General features: G+C 42.9%; 1 protein-coding gene across 1 annotated transcript; it reads left to right on the forward strand.

Annotated features, from left to right (window-relative positions):
• The first annotated feature begins 965 nt into the window (after window positions 1–965).
• On the forward strand, window positions 966–10,601 carry NIPAL4 (NIPA like domain containing 4). Its single transcript, XM_075602194.1, is given in 6 exon segments — window positions 966–1,127; window positions 1,130–1,210; window positions 2,410–2,466; window positions 3,176–3,266; window positions 3,979–4,139; window positions 5,010–10,601. Coding segments are annotated over 6 exon segments (1,008 nt in total). The 5' UTR covers window positions 966–1,123; the 3' UTR covers window positions 5,624–10,601.
• Window positions 10,602–11,595: the final 994 nt, after the last annotated feature.

Here is an 11,595-nt window from a genome sequence, read left to right on the forward strand (position 1 = left end):
TGCTCTCCCCCTCCCCCCCACGCCTGCTCTCCCCCTCCCCCCCACGCCTGCTCTCCCCCTCCCCCCCACGCCTGCTCTCCCCCTCCCCCCCACGCCTGCTCTCCCCCTCCCCCCCACGCCTGCTCTCTCTCCCCCCCCCCCCCCCGCCTGCTCTCTCTCTCCCCCCCCCCCCGCCTGCTCTCTCTCTCTCCCCCCCCCCCCCGCCTGCTCTCTCTCTCCCCTCCCCCCCCCGGCCTGCTCTCTCTCTCTCTCCCCCCCCCCCCCCGCCTGCTCTCTCTCTCTCTCCCCCCCCCCCCCCGCCTGCTCTCTCTCTCTCTCCCCCCCCCCCCCCCGCCTGCTCTCTCTCTCTCTCCCCCCCCCCCCCGCCTGCTCTCTCTCTCTCTCTCACCCCCCCCCCCCCGCCTGCTCTCTCTCTCTCTCCCCCCCCCCCCCCCCGCCTGCTCTCTCTCTCTCTCTCCCCCCCCCCCCCCCCCGCCTGCTCTCTCCTCTCTCTCTCCCCCCCCCCCCCCCCCCGCCTGCTCTCTCTCTCTCCCCCCCCCCCCCCCCCCCCCCCCGCCTGCTCTCTCTCTCCCCCCACAAGGTCCTTTGACGCAGCTTCACCACGGAGACGCGTTGTCCGAAGCTGTTGGAAGTTTACAGAGGCCTCGCATGGTCCCTGGCATTTAATGTAAATACTTTTGGGAAGAGCGCGTGGCCTCCGTAATCACTGTGGCCCCCCACAGAAAATCTTGCGCCCCCCAGTTTGTGCACCCCTGCTCTGTTGTGAAATCTCAGACCCTATTTGATCATAGGCAGGGATTGTAAATGAATAATATTACTATCCAACTACAGGGGGGTTAGAGCAATTTCAATAGATCACACTGGTTTTTAGTTGGAAGTGCATTGACACCACAAGCTTGTGTATTTCTAGCCAGCACAAGTTTCCATAGAAACATACTAACCCCTCCTTCCCTTTTCTGCAGGGTCTTTGGTCACTCTGAACTGCCCCTCGCGTCAAGTGGTCTGCCTGGTCTTAAGGGAGATTGACCTGTCCATAGCAATCTATGAAAACCTGACCTTTGATTCAAGCTGGTCCTCCTCCGTCCAGACAAACTATGACTTCCTCATCGGACTGGCATTGGCCATGTTTCCAGCGTCCTCATCGGCAGCAGCATCATCCTGAAAAAGAAAGGACTTCTGCGTCTGTGCCAGCAGGGAGGGACCCGTGCAGGTGAGAGGGGGCAGGGAGGGGGACTCCTGACTTGGTGGTGCAGCAGAGATAGGGGTCAAAACATTACCATAGTATAGTAAATATTTTGTGGAGTTGTTACTGCTTCGGGACAATCAGTGGTTTGCTGTGTATATGCAGTCACTGCCGAGGGATTCATCTGCATTGTTTTAGGCGGGTTCCAGTGTTTTTTGTGAGTGCATGTAATGGATTTATCATGTTCCTCCAGTAAAACAATTTAGTACACAATGGTATGTGCTTGTGTTTTGTCCTTTTTTATTTTGAGGTACATCAACTTCTTCAGGAGCTTGTGTAGCATAATCTGTTTGGACTTCCATTTGCCCCTTGGAACTGCATTTTTGTTATATTTTTTTTTTTTTTGTGCACTATTTTTTAGATATTTCAAACTTTAGAATAATTGTTTCAAATTTTCATAACCTCGGTACATATTTGTTCATTTTGCAAATTTGTGCTTTTATGGTTCGTGCTGCCATTGAATTATTAATTGTTTTGTGTTCATTGGACACGCTCTTGTTTATTACCTAAGGTCATTGGCAAGCACTGAAAACATCAGTGACTTTTTTTTATTTAGTTTTTATTTTTAAGAATAGCATTAATTGCAATCTTTATTTCTGAAACTCTTGGGTTTTTCTTAAACATGGATGTCCCTTGATAGTGTTTTAAAGCAGCAGTCCAAGCTGCCTTTTTTTCCTCTCCCTTTAATATGTTCAAGTTGCTGATCGATTGGCGAAGATTCGGCTCGGGGGTTCACTAAATGTCTCACTGCAGCAGAAGAGGACCAACAATGCAAAGTTTTGTGGGAACAATCATGTGACCAGGCAGCCACAAGATACAATTGGTGCACTGCTAGAGAGAGGGCAGGGTTCTAAAAGGGGTGTGCAAAGGCCTGTGTCAGATGTGACTTTGTAAATGGTTGATATAGAAACAAAAAAAGGCTTCTAACATAATAATACATTAAAAATGTAATACAGAGTTTAAAAAAAAATGTTCTTATAAAACAGAACTGATTTATTTAAAACAAAAATGCACGTAGGATATTGCTTGGTCTGTAGCTTTAAGTCAAAACCGCAAAGATAGACTGGTTTGCTATATTATTTAGTTACCATGTTCTTAAGGGGAGTGGTATGTTTGTGCGCCCCCCCCCCCTTCCTCCCACATGTAACCAGTGCCTTGCTTCACAGGTGCCGGGGGACATGGGTATTTGAAAGACTGGATGTGGTGGGCTGGCCTCTTAACGAGTAAGTACAACCATGGAATAAAGGATTTTTATAGTGGTATCTAGCCCCCTTCTTGCTGCAATTGCTCCGTTCTTTCCGTGAGGTTATCTTGTTAAGTACAACATTAGCTGTAACTCCCTAGCAACCCAAGTGATCCTTCATTTCTTTTTTCTCCCACCTCAACCCACTAAAAACAAATGTCTAATAGTTTGAGTGTAATGGGTTTGGTGCCGAAGTCTCTGCGCTGGTTGGAAAGGACCCCAATGCTGTAGCTAGCAACCTTACTCGGCAGGGGGACAAGCAAACTCCATTTATGATGGGAAGACTAGGCATGAAGAATAATATTACTCTCACACAGAGCCCCCAAATACACACAGGGCCTGGGTTCCTTAGTAGTATAGTACTCCAGGAGTAATATTAGAAATACCAGAGTTTCATTCTGCTAAACCGTAGAACAATCCAGCGTTGTTGGTTATCTGCAGACACGTGGTTAGGAAGTGCTTCCCTAGGAAATCTGTGGATCTCGACTATAGATTTTGCCCAGCTCTATATGTCAACTGCTTTAGTAAGAACATTTTTTAGCAGTCTCTCAGACTAAAGGAGAAGTGGGAGTTACTAGGTAAAATGAGTATTTCTCTGCTTTTAGAGTAGAGTGCTTGGGGCCATTGGGTCCTTTTTTATGGGGATTTTCTCCTGTTCTCCTTTATTGACCCCTGTCTTTTGCTTTCAGTGGGAGGAGGTGAAGTGGCCAACTTTGCTGCTTATGCTTTTGCACCAGCCACAGTGGTCACTCCTCTGGGGGCTCTGAGTGTCCTCATCAGGTAATACGTTATTTCCATTAATAGTCAGAATTTGTGACATACCCTTGCTTTGGTGTAATGGCAATCAATATTTTTTTTAGAAATATATAATGGCAAGTGCTGTGTGTAATGGACTATTTATGCTCTCCCATAACAACATTTAACAGATCAGGTATTTTAAGTCTCGTTCTGAGACCACTGCCAGATCTTCTACGTTAATTTGGTTTGCCTATCCTGGTACAGACTGCCATTGTCTCTTTAGATGTCATTTTATTAAGGGTTTACAGGGCAATGACAAAGTAATTATTGTTGCTGGTCCCATAACTGTGAGTTTCTGTTTAGAGGGACCGGTTTGCGCCTCTTGACAAAATTACCCTAATGTTTTTAAAGAAATTCACGAATTGGCAGAATGTTTGTGTTATGACAACTTGTTAGTTTGCTGCCAACAAATGCTCAGATATTCAGTTGACTTTAAAAAAAAAAAAAGAAGTATGTGTGCAACATATCAATATTTCTCAAGAACTGCTGCTTAAGTAGTGCATTAAACGAACCTGTTCCCTACCATTTTGCCATGACATTCTTAGACTAGATGTGCTCCACATGAAAGGAACCAAGTCTATATACTTATGTTGGCCTCTTCAGCTCATCCTGTAATGAAAAGGTCTGTGGGTTTGGGGACCACTGTATAATTTGTGTGCAATTCAAATCTAATCCTCCTCTTTCTACAACTCAGTGCTGTGCTGTCCTCTTACCTCCTGGGGCAACATCTGAACCTCTTGGGGAAGTTGGGGTGTACGCTCAGTGTGCTGGGAAGCACTGTGATGGTGATCCACTCCCCTGAGGAACAAGAGGTGACCACTTTAGTAGACATGTCGTCCAAGCTCCAAGATCCTGGTAAGAGATCAGAGTGGCACCAGGGATCCTTTCCCTATGTTGCAGAACTTTTAGATCAGTGATTCACCCTTGTACTGTACCTATGATTTTCTGGTCTTAACTTTTAATGGCTTTCCATGATTGTGTCCCTGACTGGCTCACGTCATAAGACCCTCCACCCTCTCCAGATCTTCACAACCCCTTCACTACATGTAGCTTAGAGCCTTAGACCATAATAATGTCTCAAGTGATCACTTGTGTCAGCTTCGGTCTTCCCGATATCCTAAGTTGTTTAGTGGTTTTCGAAATCACAAGCATGCGGCTCAGTGATGGTTCCTGGGGAATAGGCAGATAAAGTTAAGTTCCGCTCAGACTATGGAGTGTATTACATGCAAATGGAAAAACTGCTAAAGGTGCTAAAGACTTTATACATATTGGAGATGGGGGGTCATCAGCTGACTAACTGCATCACTGATCTGTTCCCATTACATTACTGCTATAATTGGAAAATAATTGGAAAATCAATATTCGTGCTACAAAAGGTATACGGAGGGAGGGAGGAATAAACGCACTACACCCCCCCCCCCCCTCCTTTTTTTTTTTTTCCTCCCCAGTAGGGGGGCTTTAATATATAACACTTTGTTTCTTGATTTTTAAAATGAGACTAATTTAAATGTAGGAAGTCAAACTTTGGGAGATTGATGCATAGCTCCTTATAAATAAATACGTACTTTTTTTTTTTTTTTAAATCCCTCTGGTGTTCTGCACCAGATGTGCACTGCCAAGATTCTAGCACAGGTGGCTGCACATGATGTATAACTTTGCCTATTGCTATATTAAAAATTGCAAGATTAATACAAGTTTTTTTTTTTTTTTTTTCCCCCTCCACAGGATTCATAGCCTACATAAGTTTCCTGCTCATCTTCTGCCTGATCCTCATCTTCCTACTTTCCCCACGCTACGGCCACACCAACATCCTGGTCTTCCTGGCTATTTGCTCTCTCCTGGGCGCCTTCTCTGTGTCTTCCGTAAAGGGTTTAGGTATTGCTGTGAAGGGCCTTCTCACAGGGCAACCTGTTTTGCAGCATCCCCTGCCCTGGATTCTAATCCTTATCCTGGTTATATCTGTAACCACCCAAGTTAACTACCTCAACAAGTCCCTGGATGTGTTTAACACCTCGCTTGTGTTCCCCATCTACTACGTTCTGTTTACTAGCGTGGTGATTGCTACGTCTCTTATCCTCTTCAAGGAGTGGGTGTCCATGTCCCCATTGGATGGGATGGGAGCAGTCTGTGGGTTCCTCATTATTATCGTGGGGGTCTTCATGCTCCATGCTTTCAAGGACCTTGACATCAGCCTGAAGAGCCTTCAGCAACAGCTGCAGAGCCATCAGCCCCCACCACCTTTGAAAACCTCAAGGATGGAGGACAAAATGATTTTATTAGATCACATGGAAACAGAGAGCATGGACAATAAACCCAAAGTATTTGTCATCTACACATAGACATCTGCAGACTGAGCTCTACGTGGTCTTCTGCACTAATATTTGGCTTTATCCCATGTAAAGCCAAACTGACTCAATTTGCATGCACGGCTGTAGCAGCAGAAGTAAATATGCAGGCTACACCCCGAAAATAATGTTTCCCACATCATGGTATAAATGCTAAAGTAGGATTAAAGCCGTCCAGGTTTCATTTGACCTTCAGGAAGGGCTGGTGATTGTGATGAAACAGAAGTTCTTCTCATACGAATAACCAGAGTGCAGCATATTCTCTAAATTACTGTACACTCGCTTGCTCTGTAATAACCTGCTTTGTTTGGAGAACACACAGTCTGGTGATCACATCTGACAAACCTACATTTACAGACCAGGCAAACCATGCTTGGGGTTGGACCTCTATGCAGGCAGAAAAGTGATGAAACCGGTTACAAGGCACATCAAATTGTAACTAAAATATAAAAAAACAAAAAATCAGGTAAAATGTCACTGGTTGCATCCCCAAAAATGGCTGTTAAATTTCCCAAATTGCACCGGCCAACATGTAGCCACAGCATCCTCCATCGCAGCTTCCTCTTGGGCCGCGTGATGCAAGCATTTAAATACCCTGAAGTCATTGGTGCCAGCAATCTCTGGAACCAGGGGATCACCAGAGCTGAAATTATTTAACTTCAGCCGGGAATCCAGTTTCCCTTTCCCTATCTACTTTTTAAACAAGGGGGGAGGAATGTGACAAGTGCTCGTTTTTTTTTTTTTTTTTTGGTGATCTCATTTTGTCCATTTTATACACCCCTATTCCGTATGTGATGAAGCTGTCTTCTTGCTAGGGAAGCTCTGCATTTAAATGAATGGGCCCTGTGCTATCCTGGCAATGCATACGGAATATGTGCCATATAGTGTATGGGTGTATCTATCTCAAACACACTTGTACGGTTTGGTTTGATATAATCCCTGGTATAACGGTCCTGGGAAGTGCCTGGTATCCTGTTTCAAATTTCTAAATCGTTTTATACGGTTTGAAAAAGGTGCTGTTGTGCCCACCTTTTCAGATTGTAATGGTTGAATGTTTCCAACTTGCAGCAAATGGTTTTATGGGTGTGGGTAACATTTCTAGGCATGTGGAGCAGTATCAGTGGAAGAGGGGGGGGGGGGGGGGGATTAGAACCCCAATGCGTTTGAGTTTAGGACCAGTATGTGTAGGTCCCAAACCTCACCCAGCTGCAAAACTGATTTTTTTTTTTAAGAAGGAAAGAAACATTACACTGAAAGCAGTGTGAACTGTCTGTAAATATGTTACAATTCTTTTGCGCTGGTCCTGCTTCACTGATGGGAAGAGGTGTTTTATCTTGCTGCTGCAGTACCACTTTTTAATGTCCTGTTTCTGTGTTTATCTGAACATTTCACAGAACATTTTTTACTTGATCAGTAAATTTATATTTTTAATTGTGTGGTTTTTCTTTGTTTGTGGTAAATATAATCCGTTTGAAAAAGGGAAAAAAATTGTATGTTCTAGTGGTGGTTTTTTATTTTTTGTGTATGTGATTTATTTGCATTGTACACATGGGTTAGCCAGGTTCGGACTGTAACTTCTATTCAGGTATCTAAAATGACGATATAAACTCACTTTTTTTCCATAGTAGTTTTTTATTTCTACCCCTTTATTTAAATACTCTCGGCATCACTGAGGGATATCTAATTTCCCACATTTTAACTGAGGAACAAAACTCCACATCTTTGGTGTGTGCGAATGTTTTCCATCTTTTAAAGCTGTTTCAGTTCATCTTCACAGATTTAACAGTAATAAGCTAGGCAATATGCCTTATTTTTTTTATTACACACTACCAGTAAAACGTAGTGTATTAAGGTTAATGGGGGGGAAATGTACAGTATGTGTATTTGTACTAGGTTTTTTTTTTTTTTTAAATGTCATTTGTATTCCACTTTTCTCAACCTTTGGTGCAAAAAGGCACTTGGGTGCACTTTTTTTTTTAATTTGTAATTTTTTTAAAATATTACTATTGAACTTTTTTTTTTTTCCATGGGAACACATGACAAAACACACTTAGTCACTGTCATGGGTCATCTAGAGCAGGGGAGCGCAAACTTTTTTCCCTGCGCCCCCCTGCCGGCTGTCCCCTCACTCCCGCGCCCCCCTCCCAACCCCAACTTACCCGCGCTCCGGCGTAATGACGTCACGTTGCCATAGCAGCGTCATTTTGACGCCGCGTTGCCATGGCGACACAGGGAGGAAGCCGCCGGAGCCACGGTAAGTTAGGTTTACAGAGGCCCTGCAGCTCCCCCGGCACTTAATTCAAGTGCCTTCGGGAAGCGCGCGGGGCCTCTGTAAACCCCGCGCCCCCCGTCGGCAGTGTCGCGCCCCCCCTGGGGGTCGCGCCCCACAGTTTGCGCAACGCTGATCTAGAGTGCCAGCCCTGTAGTGACTACACCCTGTGTCACCCAAAGAGATGATCTAAGTTGTGACACTATGTGCAATAAAATGCCGGATTTGTAGAGTAAATGGGAGGCACCAGGGCAAGAATACATTTTACATATTGGTGCATTAAAAATGTGTGGTTTGTTTTTCTGCGTTTGTTTTCAAACGGGGAACAAGGTGTTTCTTGTAATGCAGTTACATTCATGCACACCTCTTGATCTACTGATGCAGCGGCCGTTATACTGATGCAGCGGCCGTTATTCGAACACATCACGGCGCCGATTTTGAGTTCCCCACGCAGCATGAACGCGGCCAATCACCCCCAGGCACCCGCGCTTATCGCGGATGTTTTGTTTGAATTTCATGGATTCTGTTTCTTCGTTGGCAATAAAATGGATGAATTGTAATGTGTACAGTACTGTGCTACTGTGCCAATTTCATGTTTTTAAAAGCCAGAACACTAAAATTTGTTTTGCTGCGCTCGCATCTTAGTGCGGGAACGCTGGATTTCATCCCGCGGTTTCAAATCGGGATTCCGGTGTACATGACGCGTGAAGTGTTCGAATAACGGCCGCTGCATCAGTATAGAACCCATAGTACATACACCACTGTATTAACGTACAAAAAAAAGTGTTATAACGCCATACTCTATCTTGGAGCTGCATATGTAAGAATAGTTTCTGACATCTGATGCGAATATTAGACTTGCACCCCTTCAGATGTGGCAAATGTTTGGGGGGCAAATAAAAGGGAAATGAATGGTACAGAATGTGATACCCTTCCTTATAATCTGTGCACCATGTAACTCCTATTGGACTCTCCCCAAGTCGCAAGCGGGGGTAGACAGGCAAAAATTGGAGCAAAAAAAACTGAGAGGTGCAGGTCGAAAATGTCTCTTGCAGCATAATTGCATTGATAGACACCTTGATTTTGTGAGACATTAGGAATGTTGGCAAATGTATCTGTTCTTCTGACAGACACAGACACTCACAACACTGTTAGCCTTTTACTAATTTATACTGATGAACTGTGAGTTCTATCTACCAACCCTTTATTTATACATTTTGCTTTCCCTCTTATGATCTGCCATATTTCCAGCAATTTTTAGATAAGTTCACGATTAACTCTATTCTTCATCATAATTAAGGACTCAGATTCTCGATTTTAACCAGAAAAACACCCGATTAAAAAGAACTGAAACCCATGTCCTGTTGTAGACCACTTTCTGTAACATTGACACAAAAAGCTATAACCAAGCAAGTAGGAAAACCCCAAAAGATGCTCCATTAAACACCACATTCGTGGAAATGATTTGTTTCCTTATAAAACACTGATCAATGTTTTTTTTTTGGTTTAAAATGAAACACCTGAAGAACAAAGTAATTTTTACAGAGAAATATACTGAAAACTGGAATAGCTAATCAGAATATTGGAATATATACTAGTATTTCAATTCTATTTAGTTATGGTGAAGTCACCATATGGCATGGAAACTTAATGGGGGTCATATACAGTATATGAATGTTTATTTGATACAAATGAGAAAACTATGCACTAGATGTATAAAACCAAAGCCTTCCATTAAAAGTGGAAATTGTTTCATTAACCACTTCAATATTGGAGGATCCTGACACCTACATGGCTTCCAGAGATCATGCGATTGCTTCCTCCTTCCAGTGATAGGGAGGGCCTTCTGTTTGTTGGCGGTGTGCTGAGTGCCCCACTAGGAAATTAGCAAAACCCCATGACATTTACTGTATGTCATAAGGGCACCCAGGATGCCATACTTCATAGGCACTAAAAGGCATCAATACATTAGTGCAATATCTCCAGAATTGTATCATAGTCCAGAAAAAAAATATATATATTTTTTTTTTTTGCCAAAACCTGCCAATTGGCAAACAAATATCCAGCATCCCATTCAACCTGGTTAAGCTACCCAGACTAAGTAAAAATTGTCACGCCTGAAACAGATTAGCCATGATGCATGCCTGCTCTGAATAAGAGTTTAACACACAGAAAATGACCCTCATAGCCAATCTAGTCTGTGCATCCCCATACCTAGTTAAAACCCTTGCTGTTTTCATATCCCTCACTTCTCTGCTCCAAGTTGTACACACACAGTCAATTTATGAATCATCAATCCCTTGGTAGCCATGTTTGTGAAAGTGTCTCTACATACATTCATAAACAGCATAGCTAGTAAAAGGATTTCTAGTCATAACACACTAAGAGTAGCTTCATTACCCCTTTGCATGCCAAAGAGGCTAGTAATAACCACTACGTTATACCTAGTTAACCTGCTCTCCAACCTCCTGGGAGGCCTTACTCCACACCGTGGGGTACCTAAATGCTTACCAACACTCTTCTTCCTTCTATCACACTACACCCAACTGTCTTACAGGCCTACAAGCCGGGCCTGACTAACAGACTTCTAAGTCATGGGGAAAAAAAAATACACAAATATAAAACATTAAAAAAAAAAAAAAAAACATCAATGTAACATTGTAATACAAAAGTATCCTTTTAAAAAAAATCCTTTTGGTAACACCTTCAATACTAGTCATGATCTTTGTCTGCAGCACTAAACCAAACAGCATAAGGAATGCTTGAAAACATTAGGGGCTTTTAAAAGGTCTTGAAAAGAAGGGACAGTAACCAATTAAGACAACTAAACAGTTCGTGTCTCACCCTTTCATGCTTCACCAACATTTGGTTTTCCCAGAATCCCACATTGACAAGTGGTCAATAAATGTGGATGCTGATAATAGGTATGTGAAGGTTTAGTGTAGGGCATTACATTAATAGCCTCCCTAGAACACAGAGAACAATGAGTTAAATTCCTCCCTGAGCATTGTCCACTCCAGTTGATGGTGGCATAATCCCTTTGAAGAGAAGAGCCAGCACACGCATTGTTTTCAGGGTGTTTATTAAAGTGAATCAACGTTTTCTTCCTCCACTGGAACTTCTCTCCTGGAGGACTTGAACAATCCATCTCAATAAATATCCTGAAAACATCCATGCGAGTGCTGCCTCTTATCACAACTAACCTGCTCATCTCCAGCGTTTCCCTACCCATGCTGAAGGGCTAATATCTATAGGCATGCTCCTAGTCCCTTCATAAGGCTGTCTTTCCCATGCTGAAACAACTTGCACCCCATTCATTTGAATAGAGCTAAATTCTTCACCAGCACAATATTACAGCATATTTAATAGGGACATCCCATCTGTCATCCCAGGACATATGTAAAATAAATGATATATTTCAGTATGCCTTAGCTAGTCAAATGCTGTAATTATCAAAATAATAGTAACTCATCTGTAATGTACTCTCCATATAAAATGTATTTGTCCAAATTTAGATTTTTTTTCATGCTAGATTTATATTACATACTGTAGATGATTTGACAGTATGGTGTGTTTTAACTATGACTATGTTTGTTTAATTATTGTATTTATATTGTTTCATATTATTCAAAAACTAATAAAAAGATTTTTTTAAAAATCCAAAATAAAATAATGTATTTGTCCTTTATAACAACCT

The sequence above is a fragment of the Ascaphus truei genome, chromosome 5, assembly GCF_040206685.1.
Source record: "Ascaphus truei isolate aAscTru1 chromosome 5, aAscTru1.hap1, whole genome shotgun sequence".
NCBI classification, from domain to species: domain Eukaryota; kingdom Metazoa; phylum Chordata; class Amphibia; order Anura; family Ascaphidae; genus Ascaphus; species Ascaphus truei.